Consider the following 19,145-nt stretch of genomic DNA (forward strand, 5'->3'; position numbering starts at 1 on the left):
CAACTTTCAACGTCTAATAAATAAAATATAAAAAACTTTCCAGATAATGAAATTTAAGTAACTTCTCCAGACATGTCACAGGTATTTACTCGTCGGGAAAAATTAAACAAACAAGCCCTCCTCCCCCACCCAAGGAACCAATAGAAAATGATAGACCCGCTTAATAGAGTCTCTTTTCCTACATCGGTAATTTTATTCTTAAAAACATCATGGTGACTGACAAAGTCTTCTAAGTATGTGGTGTAAAGTTTATTAAAATTGCACGACAAATATTCTGGTTAGTAAGATTTTAAACTGACCACAAGGCCTAACGGCGATTGGCAATTAATAATTACATAACATAGATTCCAATGACCAGAGGAACAATAAAAATTTCCTGTCGTGGCGTAAATCCAATTACCTAGCTATGCATGAATGAATCTTGGTGCAAGTGACTTTAATTATATAGCTAGATGTGAATTAATCTTATTGCCAAGCTATATGTAAATGAATCTAATTACATGGATAGGTGTAAATGAATCTATTGAATATCTAGATATAAATTATAGCTAGGTGTAAATGATTCTAATTACATAGTTAGGTGTTAAATGAATCTAATTACATAGCTTGGTGTAAATGACCCTAATTATATCGCTAGGTGTGAATGAATCTAACTTCTTAGCTAGGTGTAAATGAATCTTATTACATTATTTTGCGTGAATGAATCTAATTACATAGCTAGGTGTAAATGAATCTAATTAAATAGCCTGGTGTAAATGACTCTAATTATACAGATAGGTGTAAATGGATCTAATTACATAGCTAGGTGTAAATGACTCTAATTACATAGCTATGCATAAATAAATCTAATTACATAGCTAGGTGTAAATGACTATAATTACATAGGTGTAAATGAATGTAATTACATAGCTAGGTGTAAATGAATCTAATTACAAATCTATGCGTGAATGAATCGAATTACACAGCTTGGTGTAAATGACTCTTTGAAAATAAATGCAGATTTAAAGAAATAACTATAAAAATGTGCTCCATATACTTAAACGTCTTTTAATCACAGAGATATTTTTCATATATATATATATATATATATATATATATATATATATATATATATATATATATATATATATATATATATATAAACATGGGTTACTCTCCGACCTGTAAACGTTCACACCTGGTGTCAGTTTTATATGTACTAACTTCAATTTGGTTGTCATGACAGTTGATTTATAACTGTCGCGCAGCAAATAAAGAATCAATTAAGATATGGCCATGTTTCAAATTTGATATAGCAACTTCAAAAATCTCTTTGTTTTTTCAAAATTTTTCTTGTTTTCTCTCCATCAATTTCAGGTAAACACTTTGATCTGTGTAATATCGTGCATGTAATTTCATGATTTATTATGAAGTATTAGTTTGTTTGTACTATGCAGTAAATCATTTCAACACTATATAAAATCTGATTTGCAAATGAGTAACACATGCAGACTGATAGCATAAATTGCTCATAGCAAAACTCTTGGAGTGGTCAGGTACGACATTTATCAATAGATACAAATATTTACACACACACACACACACACACATGAATATTTTCTAGATTTATGTTAATTGTGTTTGCTCTTTTGAGGAGCTGTAAAAGTCATGTTAGGGCCTGGTGCAGACAAAAGACACACAACGAATATATGTATATGTTGAAATGGAAACAAGATCTGTTGTTTTCGCCATTGCCATTTCCTGCATAATAAGTATGTAATTGGAAACGGAGAATGGTTGAAACTGATCAATAAGTAAATAATTGGAAAGGGAAGAAAGTTAAAATAGATTAATAAATAAGGAAAGGGAAAGGGATAAATTTAACAAATGTCATGATACGATTATTATCATTATTATTACTATTATTATTATTAATATTATTATTATTATTATAACAGATGATATTGTAATTTTAATTCATATGTCAGCATGTTACATGTGTGTATGAGATGTTAGATATGGTGTGTATTAAAATGTACATTTATTGCTTTTTATGTAGATACATACTTTGATATAAACGTCTATGACAGCTATATATAGAGTGGTTAATGTATCTTTTATTTAGTCTTCGATTAATGTATACATTTGAGAGTACACGAAGTTAGTCTGCAGTCTCGTTTTCTCTCTTTCCGACTGTCTGTCTGTCGTAAAATATTGTTCAACCAGTAATTCCACTAATTTCATCCTCAAGCACAGTTCTTAATATATTTCTTATTTGTATTGCCATTATTTTTACATAATATTTGACTGACGCCAGGGGAAAAAACCAGATATAAAGCTGAAATCTCCTTAAAAGGGTCTTGCCTCATCTCTGAGGATATTTTAATAACTTTCTCAAAATTGATGAATTTCTCAAATATTTCTTTTCAAGAATAAAATGGTTTTCACGTGTTAAATGTTTAAATTAAAACAAACAATTGTGCACCTTTCCTTTGAGACTTTTAGTGAAACCAGACCCTAGTTTACACTTAGGTTACAACCAGGATAATTTTTAGATGACCATCTTTCTGCTGAAAGGATAGGTTTTATTTTGTACATTTTGGATACCTCGAACTGGATACATATGTGATCATTTCTGCTAACTCGAAAAGGATATAAATCTGATCATTCCTAATAACTAAAAGAGGATATAAATGGCATCACTTTTTATAACTCAAAGCGGATACAAATATGGTTATTTTAAAGAACTCAAAGAAGGTACAGTTGTGATCATTTCAAATAAATAGAGTAGCAGTGATTAAGATCAGGACATTTTTAAAAACTGTAATGTTGAATTTCAAATATTAAATTGCAAGTCTAATATACAGAACGTCGCTGTTATCAATGTGCGATAAGTACAACATCGGAAACTTTTAAAAGGAACTTCTCGAAATATGGAGAGAAAGAATGAAACACTCTGCAGAGCTACCTGTCCGATTTCGCAAAGAAATCTTACATTAGTCTGTATTTATCAACGACAATTTGCATTTAGATGAAATAAAAAAAGAAATCGATAGAAATATACAAAAATCTAGATGCAGATACTTTTTTTATTTTCCCTTATCTATCTCTCAGTGATTTTTAAATTTGAAAACTCAGCAGTGACTGTAGAAATCCAAAACGAAAAAATGCGGCACTAAAACTGTGATTTTAATAATTAGAAAAATGTATATGTGGATCTGTACACCCGTAATTGAATAATGTGGATACATTCATACATCTGGTCGGTCTGACATCAGAACTGCAGTTCAAATACATTGGTTGTCTTGGCTTGTTTTCAACGGCATTTTTATCATTTTATTTGACCATTTGTTGTAGACGTAATAGGATTTAAGTGCCTTTACCAAGAACATGCTGAGGCAGCCTGGGCTATGAATTATTGTCATTTCATTTAAAAGGCAACTAAAAACTATACTTGGAAAGTTTATTAAGTCTTTAGTTATAGTGGGTTCCTTTAAATTCATTTGGTTCAAGTTATAGTGGATACCGATTAAATTCATTTGGTGTTTAGTTATTATGGATACTCATTAAATTCATTTGGTGTTAAATTATAGACAACACTCATTAAATTCATTTGGTATTTAATTATGGTAGATACCCTTGGCTATGAATTTTGTAATAATCTAAATATTTTGTGTACTTACTGACAAATGGATATTAAAAATCATTTTCTTAATGGCTATTCTATATGAATCAATTACTGTTTTCCAAATTTCATGCTTTGCGAAATTCAAAAGTATGGTCCATCATATTGATCCGTATTTCCTATAACCACATTTGAATAAGATGGGCAATGTGTTCTGAGTAAAATATGAGGTGCATCTTTCATATGGTAAACTGTGTTGACAGTTGTGATAAAACCTAAATGTCCTTAATATAAAGACATCTTAAAATAAACACAAAAAGCAAAGAATATTATTACAATTGAACTGAAATACGTTATTAATCTTTTTCTTATAATAAATTAGTAAGCAACTTTAAAAGATTTGATATTTTTCTTTTCTTTTGTTCCACGAATCTTCTGAGTTCTGAAATGTAATGATAATTGAACTCTTTAAAAAAAAAGAATGAATCATTGCCAGAACATTTGAATTATGGAAGGTTGCAGTGTTGAAGATCATACTGCGCGACATATGCTTTCTTTGTACCTATATTGTGTTATATATTCTTTGTGTTATACCTATAGTGCCCGACATAGGCTTTCTGTGCATATATTTCTCTACATGCTCTTTTTGTGTACCTGTCTTTCCAGATATAGTCTTTACCTATATCTATATTGTCTTATATAATCTTTCTGTGCAAGTATATTGCCCGACATCCTCTTTAGATACACAACGGAAAGTCATTCGTAGGCTTCTTATTTTTACTTGCGACATATTTAAGAGTAACAAGCTTGCGCATGTTTTCACTTCAGTTTTGTATTTGCCTCTATTAACAGATAAGGAAATAGCCTGCCATGAAGTACAAAGCTTTATCCATTCTGTGCTTCCTGATACTCTGCATGGAGCTTTCACAAGCTGTTCGTCCTTGGTACCCACCAAGCATCAAGAGTGAGTATCTGATCTTAACCTTGTAGTTTTCACTCGGCCTTGAAGTGGTACTCTTCCCTCAGCCTTAAGGTGATACTCTTCACTCAGCCTTAAGGTGATACTCTTTACTCGGCCTTAAGGTGGTACTCTTCTCTCGGTCTTAAGGTGGACGACAACGAACAAAGCTAACAATGTTAACTAAATACATTATTAACCGTGCTTTCTATGACTCTCAAGGCAGTATAGTACTTTCATCCTTAGCTGCTCTATTTTTTGTTGAAATAAAACGTTTCATAATATATGTACTATATTCTTGTGTTAGGTCAATTATTGTTGAGTTGCTACTTGAGAACAGGGCAAATTAATTGTATCTATATACTTTTTCAAGTAAATCTCTCCGATCGCTGAATTTTGTGCAACAGCAGGGTTGTCTTTTGATGTTCTCATCAAATGTGTCTGTATCGTACAAGAATTAGTCAACTAGAAGTACCTCTTGTTCACGAATGAATATGGTGAAATAGAAATTAAGGTTGCGACCATCTAACCTCCTTACTTCTACTGCGTCGGGAAAACCCTTGTTTACACTTTGGTCAGCATCACGGGCCAACAACCAAGGTGATCTAAACGTTTGAACAAGAAACATGTACCTGGAGAAAGCACAAACAAAACACATCCTGATTTAAAAGTCCAAATCAATTGGAGGCGATCAATCTTGGAAGGATAAGATAAAAAATAAAAGCAAAAAATATAGATTGGGTATTACCGAAGTAACATTTTAGCAGCCTGTATAAAGTTGAAATCTAATCCGAGAGGATTTTGGTGTTGGGGTGAACATTGCTAATGAATCATTTTTTTATAGTTTGCTAAATAAATAATCTACATGTCGGTGCTTATAAACTTTATTGTGATTTTCATCGACAGTATTATCTTGAAAGAGATCTCTGAGTCATTGATATAAAACGACTACCTTCAGGTATGAGTGTTATTGCTAGTAAACATTTGAATCTCAAGAGAAGACTTCATGTTATTTGCTATTTTCAGTGAGCCCTAGAATGTCTCAGAGATAGCATGAAATACTTGTGTCAACTTCCCATCGTATTATCTGATGCAGACCATTCAGATGCGTTGTATACACGTACAAACATTGGCAATTGTAAACTGCATTGAGATGATGTTAATATGCCAGATACCCTTGAAAACATAAAGGTAATACGTTCTGATAGCTTAGTGTGTTTTCGTGTGCAAATCCATTTGGTTCCTTGCTAAGTCGTTGATAGGATTTCATATTATATATTTACCATATGTCTGCCAAAAATTAACCCGTGAGGATCACGAGCTGACTATATTAACAGAGCAACTGCCTAGATACTGTATTACTGAACATATTTGTAAATTCTTGCTGTTGTAATTCTATCTATTTTCCTACAGGATGTTTCAAGCCACCAGTTACTGGGCCGTGTTATGCTCTTTTCTGGCGTTGGTATTACAACTCCCTTACAGGCAGATGTGAGCAGTTCGTGTATGGAGGCTGCGGAGGCAACGACAACAATTTTGAGTCTCGTTGGCAATGCTATAATGCATGTGGCTTCTTAGGCGTTTCAGAATGACAGCAGTTAAACTTGTATTGGTCTTTTTAAGGACCAAAATAATTAAACTTGTAACGGACTTTTTATACCATAATAGTTAAACATGCAACAACCTTTTCTAGGACCATAAAGGCAAAACCTTGCAATTAACTTGTTCACGACCATAGTAATTAAACTTGTGAAAAACATTTTGCAAAATAAAGTAGCATTAAATGCACCGTCTAACTGTCCTTTTGTTTCCTATTGCAAAAGTTATTGTACTTGGGTATATATATATATATATATATATATATATATATATATATATATATATATATATATATATATATATATATATATGTATGTAGATATAGATATATTGAAGTATTCGTATTTGATACAAAAGTCCTGGTAACTACCACTTCTTTATTTTTATATTTCCACTTTAACATCAAACATTGCTTGTATGACTTATAAATTAGTCTATTTGAATTGTTAACTTGATTTTGATCTTAAAGTATCCGACACTATCAATACCGAAGGATGGATGGTTCGTCTGCAGAGCGATAGTTGTTAAAGCAAAAGGATCACAATTATAACTCGGAGTCTTCTTTCTTAAATTCGCATTTATACAAATTAAAAAAACGGGGAGGAAAGATTTCTGTTACAACTTGACGTCTTCTTTCTTGGATTCGCATAAAAAAGAGGGGAGGGGAGATTTCTGATACAATTTGGTGTTTTCTTCCTTGGTTTCCTCATAATGCATGCGTTGATTATCTAATGGGAATATGATGTGGCCATGAGTTGATGACGTTATAAATAAACGTGTGTGTGTGTGTGTGTGTGTGTCTGAGTGTGTTATTTGGAGTTTGAATGTAGCTTTAATAATGTATCAGTCAGTGTTTAGTCATGTCTAGCACTGTGGCATCATGCCGCAGACATGTAGCATCATTTTCCACCTAGTCATATCCTGACACTAGGCCGACAAGTCCTAACACCAGCCACTTAAGGCTGAGCGCCAAACGAGGCTGCTGTTAGTACCATTTCTGTAAGTCTTTGGTATGACTCGGTCGGGGCTCTAACCACTGGGCCACTACGGAAATATAAAGAGGATCTCAAATGAGTAACGATTTAATATTGAATATGTGAAATAAGCTAATAATTTTAAAATTTTGCCAGCATTGGCTCGCAAAAGCTGGGCATTATTCAACGAATTTCATAAATTGAATGTTAAACCATAACCCATTTAAGATTATCTGTCACAAAGGTTTTATCGTCATGGAAATAGTTAAAAGAGAAGAAGAAATAATTTTGTTTATTCTTGTCGACGCTGCAACTTTCAACTGTTGCGCGTGAAAAGAATAGTCCCTGGAGCTATCTGAATATAGAACGCATAGTATATAACTAGTAAAATTTAAAAATATATATTTTTACAAATTATAATTCAAAGTGCAACTGACCTTTCAAATCGCCAGAAATTTAACATAGACGTAATTTTCCAAACACTGGATTTCTCATGGAAGTTACTGTGTTATATCACATGGTTCAATCAGATCAGGTTAGACGCGCCATTTCCATCCAGTCGGACGAGAATGTCTACAATGTTTCCACATTGAATGTGATATTTCCACTACTATTGATGCAGTATTGTATATGGTAGAAAACGTTGCATTCCAGTTGTTTGATATCCATATAAAGGGGATGGGATGAGTAATGCATGCAGAAATTGTATTATATCTAGAGCGAAAATGTTGAGAATAATAATTACAGATTTGTTACCAGGATATTTACGTCGATTTGGAAGAATGATGTGGCTAGATAACTTTCTGTCAGTGGAGAGACTGTCATTTGTCGACATTCTTCACGAAACAAAAGTGAGTTTATTTACTCCTATAGATTAACGTTCAAACTACGCTTGTCAAATATGCGGAGTGCCTGTTATTGGTTTGCACCCATTCCCGTACTCTTTTCAGTGAACGATACCTTTAATTTCATTTGTAACGAGCTCCCTTGAGCTAAAATGGCCATATTCCGACAGATGTAGCCTTTGTTTCTTCAAAATGCCACTTGTGCAATCGATTCAAAAGAAGGCTGATAAATGTTGATAGTATTAGTAAAACGAAAGTTCCAGAAGGTTCGGCAAGGAAAATGTCCCCTATAGCAGCCAATCGGGATATTGCGCAAAAATTGCGCGGGCTTATTTGGACCAATCAGGTTCACAAAAAAGTAATATCTTAACATGTTGATATATCAAACATATTAAAGCTTCACAAACTAAATGTAACGCGTAAGAACTATCTGATAAATTGGAAATGTCAGTGGATCATAGACAGATGGATATGTTACATGTGAATTACTACAAAATTGTTGATACGCTGAAATTTCGGAGCGTAGCAACTCTCTCTCTCTCTCTCTCTCTCTCTCTATATATATATATATATATATATTATAATTAAATATCTAATTTTGTGTGAAAATATTCTGGCTTATTACCATAAACCACGACATGAGCGTGTGAAATTATTTTCCATTGTATTTAACCAGGTTTAAACTATGCGTGGGCACTGGCTACACCGGATTCAATTATGTCTATTACAATCTGGCATGGAAACAAAAAACTACTCAGGACGAGGTTCAAACTACTTTTTGGTTCAAACCAATTCTGAAATTTGTCTTCGCTGGAATGAAGACTGCTCTACTAGAAGTTTAAACAATTTCCGTTCCGGTTTTTAACATGCGCTGAAATTTGATTGTTCTGTACAAAGTTCAAACAATTTCATATCGCTTACTGTCGATAGAGACTTTCTTCTACATCATTTCCTCTTGCACAATTTGTTTTTAACATGACTGACACAAAAGTAAATAGAGGAGTTTCACAGCCGTCGATAATCAGAGGTAACGCGATACATCACATCGTCTCGATGATCTAAAGCGATGCTTGTGGTGAATAGTATTCGCACTTAGAATAGTGCACTATCAGTATCATATTATGGTCGGTCGGCCGGCTTAGCTAAGGTTTTATATATTTAAAGGTCATAGTTTGAAGTGGGAAAATCCCTTCACAATAGAATGAAAAATAAAAATACTAAAGAGGTCGATGAAGATAAAAACATTCTAAAAGCTAGATTTTATGCTCTTGATCCCATCCCCGAGGCCAAGAACTCGATCGAGTCTAACATGCATCATACAAAAAAATGTTCAAAACAGTCGGATTATACTAAATTAAATTACATATATTGGCCTTTCAAGGTTGATAATTACATAAGATTGTTTCCTTAGTAAGGGGCACTTTCGATGGCCCAAGGGCCACACCACCTTTGTTACCTCTCATATCACCTTGTGACGCCAATCATTTTGCTGGCAAGAGGATACGGATTGGCTAGCCGCATGCAGCCCGCGTAAAGTATGCTCTCAGTATAACTTTCGTCCTATCCTACATGATACAAAGGATGGGTGTGTGTTAACGGGGTGGGGGAGTTATATATAGTACAAGTTTGTCGACAAAGACGTAAAATAAAAGATGAAAAAATAAAATAAAATAAAAATTGGACCCAATGGACTAATGGGTCATCATCCAAAGTTTTTTTTAATACTCAAATATATGAGTCAACATGCAATGTTTCACCGTGGTTTTTGCACTCTACACCTTTTGGGCAACGACGTTACAATCTCAGCTTCGTTTTCGATGCGTTTCGAGCGCAGGAGACAAGACAGAGGATACTGTGATTGCATATCCTGAAAAAGTCTATTGTGTGTACAAGATTGGGAACAGAACGAATGATACATTCTTGCCTTGCAGGCGAACCGTCAATAATTTCTGAAATGTATCAATTTTAACATACGGATTTTAGTTTTGCTATCGTTAAACGAAAGCATTTGGTTCACTTGATCTTTTTCCCTAGTATGTTAATCAAATTCTAAGATGTAGAAATTGACTGTTTGACAGAGAGTTTCGAAAATTTGGGATGGGATTCAGAGACGCTCGTTATTTTACGTCATATAATTTTACAAAAAGCAAAAAAAGTCATGCTAAGTTCGTACGTACCACTGCACCAACGCTATACCAATAAATAGAGAAGCTCACGACTTTAAATTAAATTAAATTGGTTTTCTGTCCCTATTTTTAATTTAGGACTTTTTACATTTGTTAATTAAAAATATCAGAATTTTTGAAAATTTTGATGATACTTATATTTTTCGAGCGGTCAAACTTGTGCGATTCGTGATACTTTTTTAAGTTGGCTAACAACGCCACGTAGCATCCATTGTTTGTTGTAGGGAAAGGAAATGAGTGAATGGACGTGGGTACTCGCAAACGTAAACAGGTGTATTTTAATTTTTTCAGGATACAATTAGGATGAGCCAAGAACACGCATGTATTTTAACAATTTTGAGAAACTATAGTAATGTGGTGAATCATACCAGGAATTTCCTTACTATTTGTTACACTAGATAGATAGATAGATAGATAGATAGATAGAAAGATAGATATATACACACATATGGGTCTATACCAGGCCTTTGTTTGCCCACCCCAGGTCTATTTTACTCGATGCTACATCGAGGCTACGTTTTTTTTTTTTAGTTTCATATATTATTTCTTATGAGGGTAAATGGAACGAATGCTGATAAATGTCGTGACAGAAGGTTTATATTGCACTGCAAGTCAGCAAAAACAAAACCCAAATACGAAAAATAAATAAAACCAACCTCATAAAAATGATAGATACGTATCGTATCCATCTACATTCCCTCCACTCTATCATTACTGAATTAATTATACCAGTTTCGGGTCGACTCTGTCCTACAACGTATGACCTTGTATAGGTAATTTCTTGAGTGTTGTTATGAAGTATTAGTCTATCTGTATTATTCAATTCACCACGTAGAAAAACAATTTGTCTTGTTTGTTTGCTCCCAAAATCTTTTTTATTTCCTTGAAAATACATATGAAGTCGTACATCATCGTTAGCAAGGCAAAACCCCAAACCTAACTGCAATACGAAAAAAGTGTTATCAATTTGTCAAGCAAATCTAGTCTGTAGATAGTTATGTCAACTTCCTTGTAATTCATACGGAGGTGTAGACATTCACCTAGTCTTACACCAAGCACATATCCATTCCTAACTAGATCACATTGTCACACGCGAGATTTAGCAGATGAGTGCACTGACATCACAAGATTAAACGTTTTACAGCTTAATCTAAATTTTATTAATTAAAATCACACCTTTTATCTTACAACATAATGAAATGCATTAGAAAATCAATAGAAGCATAATAAAGTATATTTCTTAATGATACAAAACATATGGAATCAAACATTATTTTATATATTTATGGTCACTTTCACGCGTCTTTTCATGCAACAAGATTAGTAATCTTGCACTATTATTTATGGCCACTTAAACGTGACTTACTTTACGACGAATTCAGTATCCCAGCACTGATACTTATGGTGACTTACAAGTGTCCTTCTTTACGATGAAATCAGTATTCCAGCATTGATACTTACAGTGACTTACAAGTGTCCTTCTTTACGATGAAGTCAGTATTCCAGCATTGATACTTATGGTGACTTACAAGTGTCATTCCTTACGATGAAATCAGTATTCCAGCACTGATACTTACAGTGACTTACAAGTGTCCTTCTTTACGACGAAGTCAGTATTCCAGCATTGATACTTATGGTGAATTACAAATGTCCTTCCTTACGATGAAGTCAGTATTCCAGCATTGATACTTATGGTGAATTACAAGTGTCCTTCCTTACGATGAAGTCAGTATTCCAGCATTGATACTTATGGTGACTTACAAGTGTCATTCCTTACGATGAAATCAGTATTCCAGCACTGATACTTATGGTGACTTACAAGTGTCATTCCTTACGATGAAATCAGTATTCCAGCACTGATACTTATGTTGACTTACAAGTGTCATTCCTTACAATGATATCATTCATATGTCTCTCTACGTTATGGTGTCTTACCCTCGTTCTTCAGTAGAAGCTGATCTATAAACTATATCAGCAAATTGATAGAGGGCGGGTGGTGAAAATGGTCAATTTAACTGAGCTACAACATAATTATTTAAAACGTATTCTTATCTCCTTTTCTCATGTGGAAAGCGATTACAAAATATGTGCTTAAAATATGAAGCGCCTATGTAAATGATCTCATTAATGTTTAAGTTGTGTCACTTTACCAAGGCATGGTTTTAGAGTAAACTGTTGTTATGTGGAGTTAAACATTATAGTGCTCACTATTTTCTTTTGTCGTAATTTCGTTATAGCCTTATGTTAGAATATAAAAGCTTGTTTCCTCTTTAATGGTCTTTTAATAAATTATTTCTAATTTTTAATATATCATGTAAGTATATTTTTAAGTATTTGTAAGGTTACACCACTCTATCTGTACTGTTAATTGCGTTCTGATTATCTCATATTATACAACTGACTTGAATACCCCATATGCTCGATGTTCTTAACATTCTTAAACAATTCGGAATTAGTCTTTTTGAACTGTGAATACACATCATGTAGAAATTGCAATATTGAATACAGCACCTTGCTCAGAAATAAGGCTATTTACAGCTGTCTTTGGCTTATCAATTTTACTTATACTGCATTTTTACTGTCCGTTCTCTCAATATGTTGTGCCCAACTTTCAACGTCTAATAAATAAAATATAAAAAACTTTCCAGATAATGAAATTTAAGTAACTTCTCCAGACATGTCACAGGTATTTACTCGTCGGGAAAAATTAAACAAACAAGCCCTCCTCCCCCACCCAAGGAACCAATAGAAAATGATAGACCCGCTTAATAGAGTCTCTTTTCCTACATCGGTAATTTTATTCTTAAAAACATCATGGTGACTGACAAAGTCTTCTAAGTATGTGGTGTAAAGTTTATTAAAATTGCACGACAAATATTCTGGTTAGTAAGATTTTAAACTGACCACAAGGCCTAACGGCGATTGGCAATTAATAATTACATAACATAGATTCCAATGACCAGAGGAACAATAAAAATTTCCTGTCGTGGCGTAAATCCAATTACCTAGCTATGCGTGAATGAATCTTGGTGCAAGTGACTTTAATTATATAGCTAGATGTGAATTAATCTTATTGCCAAGCTATATGTAAATGAATCTAATTACATGGATAGGTGTAAATGAATCTATTGAATATCTAGATATAAATTATAGCTAGGTGTAAATGATTCTAATTACATAGTTAGGTGTTAAATGAATCTAATTACATAGCTTGGTATAAATGACCCTAATTATATCGCTAGGTGTGAATGAATCTAACTTCTTAGCTAGGTGTAAATGAATCTTATTACATTATTTTGCGTGAATGAATCTAATTACATAGCTAGGTGTAAATGAATCTAATTAAATAGCCTGGTGTAAATGACTCTAATTATACAGATAGGTGTAAATGGATCTAATTACATAGCTAGGTGTAAATGACTCTAATTACATAGCTAGGTGTAAATGACTATAATTACATAGGTGTAAATGAATGTAATTACATAGCTAGGTGTAAATGAATCTAATTACAAATCTATGCGTGAATGAATCGAATTACACAGCTTGGTGTAAATGACTCTTTGAAAATAAATGCAGATTTAAAGAAATAACTATAAAAATGTGCTCCATATACTTAAACGTCTTTTAATCACAGAGATATTTTTCATATATATATATATATATATATATATATATATATATATATATATATATATATATATATATATATATATATATATATATATATATATATATATAAACATGGGTTACTCTCCGACCTGTAAACGTTCACACCTGGTGTCAGTTTTATATGTACTAACTTCAATTTGGTTGTCATGACAGTTGATTTATAACTGTCGCGCAGCAAATAAAGAATCAATTAAGATATGGCCATGTTTCAAATTTGATATAGCAACTTCAAAAATCTCTTTGTTTTTTCAAAATTTTTCTTGTTTTCTCTCCATCAATTTCAGGTAAACACTTTGATCTGTGTAATATCGTGCATGTAATTTCATGATTTATTATGAAGTATTAGTTTGTTTGTACTATGCAGTAAATCATTTCAACACTATATAAAATCTGATTTGCAAATGAGTAACACATGCAGACTGATAGCATAAATTGCTCATAGCAAAACTCTTGGAGTGGTCAGGTACGACATTTATCAATAGATACAAATATTTACACACACACACACACACACACACACACACACACACACACATGAATATTTTCTAGATTTATGTTAATTGTGTTTGCTCTTTTGAGGAGCTGTAAAAGTCATGTTAGGGCCTGGTGCAGACAAAAGACACACAACGAATATATGTATATGTTGAAATGGAAACAAGATCTGTTGTTTTCGCCATTGCCATTTCCTGCATAATAAGTATGTAATTGGAAACGGAGAATGGTTGAAACTGATCAATAAGTAAATAATTGGAAAGGGAAGAAAGTTAAAATAGATTAATAAATAAGGAAAGGGAAAGGGATAAATTTAACAAATGTCATGATACGATTATTATCATTATTATTACTATTATTATTATTAATATTATTATTATTATTATAACAGATGATATTGTAATTTTAATTCATATGTCAGCATGTTACATGTGTGTATGAGATGTTAGATATGGTGTGTATTAAAATGTACATTTATTGCTTTTTATGTAGATACATACTTTGATATAAACGTCTATGACAGCTATATATAGAGTGGTTAATGTATCTTTTATTTAGTCTTCGATTAATGTATACATTTGAGAGTACACGAAGTTAGTCTGCAGTCTCGTTTTCTCTCTTTCCGACTGTCTGTCTGTCGTAAAATATTGTTCAACCAGTAATTCCACTAATTTCATCCTCAAGCACAGTTCTTAATATATTTCTTATTTGTATTGCCATTATTTTTACATAATATTTGACTGACGCCAGGGGAAAAAACCAGATATAAAGCTGAAATCTCCTTAAAAGGGTCTTGCCTCATCTCTGAGGATATTTTAATAACTTTCTCAAAATTGATGAATTTCTCAAATATTTCTTTTCAAGAATAAAATGGTTTTCACGTGTTAAATGTTTAAATTAAAACAAACAATTGTGCACCTTTCCTTTGAGACTTTTAGTGAAACCAGACCCTAGTTTACACTTAGGTTACAACCAGGATAATTTTTAGATGACCATCTTTCTGCTGAAAGGATAGGTTTTATTTTGTACATTTTGGATACCTCGAACTGGATACATATGTGATCATTTCTGCTAACTCGAAAAGGATATAAATCTGATCATTCCTAATAACTAAAAGAGGATATAAATGGCATCACTTTTTATAACTCAAAGCGGATACAAATATGGTTATTTTAAAGAACTCAAAGAAGGTACAGTTGTGATCATTTCAAATAAATAGAGTAGCAGTGATTAAGATCAGGACATTTTTAAAAACTGTAATGTTGAATTTCAAATATTAAATTGCAAGTCTAATATACAGAACGTCGCTGTTATCAATGTGCGATAAGTACAACATCGGAAACTTTTAAAAGGAACTTCTCGAAATATGGAGAGAAAGAATGAAACACTCTGCAGAGCTACCTGTCCGATTTCGCAAAGAAATCTTACATTAGTCTGTATTTATCAACGACAATTTGCATTTAGATGAAATAAAAAAAGAAATCGATAGAAATATACAAAAATCTAGATGCAGATACTTTTTTTATTTTCCCTTATCTATCTCTCAGTGATTTTTAAATTTGAAAACTCAGCAGTGACTGTAGAAATCCAAAACGAAAAAATGCGGCACTAAAACTGTGATTTTAATAATTAGAAAAATGTATATGTGGATCTGTACACCCGTAATTGAATAATGTGGATACATTCATACATCTGGTCGGTCTGACATCAGAACTGCAGTTCAAATACATTGGTTGTCTTGGCTTGTTTTCAACGGCATTTTTATCATTTTATTTGACCATTTGTTGTAGACGTAATAGGATTTAAGTGCCTTTACCAAGAACATGCTGAGGCAGCCTGGGCTATGAATCATTGTCATTTCATTTAAAAGGCAACTAAAAACTATACTTGGAAAGTTTATTAAGTCTTTAGTTATAGTGGGTTCCTTTAAATTCATTTGGTTCAAGTTATAGTGGATACCCATTAAATTCATTTGGTGTTTAGTTATTATGGATACTCATTAAATTCATTTGGTGTTAAATTATAGACAACACTCATTAAATTCATTTGGTATTTAATTATGGTAGATACCCTTGGCTATGAATTTTGTAATAATCTAAATATTTTGTGTACTTACTGACAAATGGATATTAAAAATCATTTTCTTAATGGCTATTCTATATGAATCAATTACTGTTTTCCAAATTTCATGCTTTGCGAAATTCAAAAGTATGGTCCATCATATTGATCCGTATTTCCTATAACCACATTTGAATAAGATGGGCAATGTGTTCTGAGTAAAATATGAGGTGCATCTTTCATATGGTAAACTGTGTTGACAGTTGTGATAAAACCTAAATGTCCTTAATATAAAGACATCTTAAAATAAACACAAAAAGCAAAGAATATTATTACAATTGAACTGAAATACGTTATTAATCTTTTTCTTATAATAAATTAGTAAGCAACTTTAAAAGATTTGATATTTTTCTTTTCTTTTGTTCCACGAATCTTCTGAGTTCTGAAATGTAATGATAATTGAACTCTTTAAAAAAAAAGAATGAATCATTGCCAGAACATTTGAATTATGGAAGGTTGCAGTGTTGAAGATCATACTGCGCGACATATGCTTTCTTTGTACCTATATTGTGTTATATATTCTTTGTGTTATACCTATAGTGCCCGACATAGGCTTTCTGTGCATATATTTCTCTACATGCTCTTTTTGTGTACCTGTCTTTCCAGATATAGTCTTTACCTATATCTATATTGTCTTATATAATCTTTCTGTGCAAGTATATTGCCCGACATCCTCTTTAGATACACAACGGAAAGTCAGTCGTAGGCTTCTTATTTTTACTTGCGACATATTTAAGAGTAACAAGCTTGCGCATGTTTTCACTTCAGTTTTGTATTTGCCTCTATTAACAGATAAGGAAATAGCCTGCCATGAAGTACAAAGCTTTATCCATTCTGTGCTTCCTGATACTCTGCATGGAGCTTTCACAAGCTGTTCGTCCTTGGTACCCACCAAGCATCAAGAGTGAGTATCTGATCTTAACCTTGTAGTTTTCACTCGGCCTTGAAGTGGTACTCTTCCCTCAGCCTTAAGGTGATACTCTTCACTCAGCCTTAAGGTGATACTCTTTACTCGGCCTTAAGGTGGTACTCTTCTCTCGGTCTTAAGGTGGACGACAACGAACAAAGCTAACAATGTTAACTAAATACATTATTAACCGTGCTTTCTATGACTCTCAAGGCAGTATAGTACTTTCATCCTTAGCTGCTCTATTTTTTGTTGAAATAAAACGTTTCATAATATATGTACTATATTCTTGTGTTAGGTCAATTATTGTTGAGTTGCTACTTGAGAACAGGGCAAATTAATTGTATCTATATACTTTTTCAAGTAAATCTCTCCGATCGCTGAATTTTGTGCAACAGCAGGGTTGTCTTTTGATGTTCTCATCAAATGTGTCTGTATCGTACAAGAATTAGTCAACTAGAAGTACCTCTTGTTCACGAATGAATATGGTGAAATAGAAATTAAGGTTGCGACCATCTAACCTCCTTACTTCTACTGCGTCGGGAAAACCCTTGTTTACACTTTGGTCAGCATCACGGGCCAACAACCAAGGTGATCTAAACGTTTGAACAAGAAACATGTACCTGGAGAAAGCACAAACAAAACACATCCTGATTTAAAAGTCCAAATCAATTGGAGGCGATCAATCTTGGAAGGATAAGATAAAAAATAAAAGCAAAAAATATAGATTGGGTATTACCGAAGTAACATTTTAGCAGCCTGTATAAAGTTGAAATCTAATCCGAGAGGATTTTGGTGTTGGGGTGAACATTGCTAATGAATCATTTTTTTATAGTTTGCTAAATAAATAATCTACATGTCGGTGCTTATAAACTTTATTGTGATTTTCATCGACAGTATTATCTTGAAAGAGATCTCTGAGTCATTGATATAAAACGACTACCTTCAGGTATGAGTGTTATTGCTAGTAAACATTTGAATCTCAAGAGAAGACTTCATGTTATTTGCTATTTTCAGTGAGCCCTAGAATGTCTCAGAGATAGCATGAAATACTTGTGTCAACTTCCCATCGTATTATCTGATGCAGACCATTCAGATGCGTTGTATACACGTACAAACATTGGCAATTGTAAACTGCATTGAGATGATGTTAATATGCCAGATACCCTTGAAAACATAAAGGTAATACGTTCTGATAGCTTAGTGTGTTTTCGTGTGCAAATCCATTTGGTTCCTTGCTAAGTCGTTGATAGGATTTCATATTATATATTTACCATATGTCTGCCAAAAATTAACCCGTGAGGATCACGAGCTGACTATATTAACAGAGCAACTGCCTAGATACTGTATTACTGAACATATTTGTAAATTCTTGCTGTTGTAATTCTATCTATTTTCCTACAGGATGTTTCAAGCCACCAGTTACTGGGCCGTGTTATGCTCTTTTCTGGCGTTGGTATTACAACTCCCTTACAGGCAGATGTGAGCAGTTCGTGTATGGAGGCTGCGGAGGCAACGACAACAATTTTGAGTCTCGTTGGCAATGCTATAATGCATGTGGCTTCTTAGGCGTTTCAGAATGACAGCAGTTAAACTTGTATTGGTCTTTTTAAGGACCAAAATAATTAAACTTGTAACGGACTTTTTATACCATAATAGTTAAACATGCAACAACCTTTTCTAGGACCATAAAGGCAAAACCTTGCAATTAACTTGTTCACGACCATAGTAATTAAACTTGTGAAAAACATTTTGCAAAATAAAGTAGCATTAAATGCACCGTCTAACTGTCC

General features: G+C 33.0%; 2 protein-coding genes across 2 annotated transcripts; both read left to right on the top strand.

Annotated features, from left to right (window-relative positions):
• The first annotated feature begins 1,454 nt into the window (after positions 1-1,454).
• On the top strand, positions 1,455-6,350 carry LOC149795091 (PI-stichotoxin-Hcr2g-like). Its single transcript, XM_089964798.1, has 3 exons — positions 1,455-1,535; positions 4,457-4,568; positions 5,976-6,350. The coding sequence occupies exons 2-3, from the start codon at positions 4,475-4,477 to the stop codon at positions 6,152-6,154; spliced, it is 273 nt and encodes a 90-aa protein (XP_089820924.1). The 5' UTR covers positions 1,455-1,535; positions 4,457-4,474; the 3' UTR covers positions 6,155-6,350.
• Positions 6,351-14,217: 7,867 nt separating this feature from the next.
• On the top strand, positions 14,218-19,131 carry LOC149795092 (PI-stichotoxin-Hcr2g-like). The gene is made up of 3 exons (XM_089964799.1): positions 14,218-14,298; positions 17,238-17,349; positions 18,757-19,131. The coding sequence occupies exons 2-3, from the start codon at positions 17,256-17,258 to the stop codon at positions 18,933-18,935; spliced, it is 273 nt and encodes a 90-aa protein (XP_089820925.1). The 5' UTR covers positions 14,218-14,298; positions 17,238-17,255; the 3' UTR covers positions 18,936-19,131.
• The last annotated feature ends 14 nt before the right edge of the window (positions 19,132-19,145 follow it).

The sequence above is a fragment of the Sinohyriopsis cumingii genome, chromosome 7, assembly GCF_028554795.1.
Source record: "Sinohyriopsis cumingii isolate HCF-2022 chromosome 7, ASM2855479v2, whole genome shotgun sequence".
Taxonomy (NCBI): domain Eukaryota; kingdom Metazoa; phylum Mollusca; class Bivalvia; order Unionida; family Unionidae; genus Sinohyriopsis; species Sinohyriopsis cumingii.

Coding starts and splice junctions, on each gene's coding strand:
- LOC149795091 (XM_089964798.1), top strand. CDS start 4,475: ATGAAGTACAAAGCTTTATCCATTCTGTGCTTCCTGATACTCTGCATG. Junction 4,569..5,975: donor GTACCCACCAAGCATCAAGA/GTGAGTATCTGA, acceptor ATTTTCCTACAG/GATGTTTCAAGCCACCAGTT.
- LOC149795092 (XM_089964799.1), top strand. CDS start 17,256: ATGAAGTACAAAGCTTTATCCATTCTGTGCTTCCTGATACTCTGCATG. Junction 17,350..18,756: donor GTACCCACCAAGCATCAAGA/GTGAGTATCTGA, acceptor ATTTTCCTACAG/GATGTTTCAAGCCACCAGTT.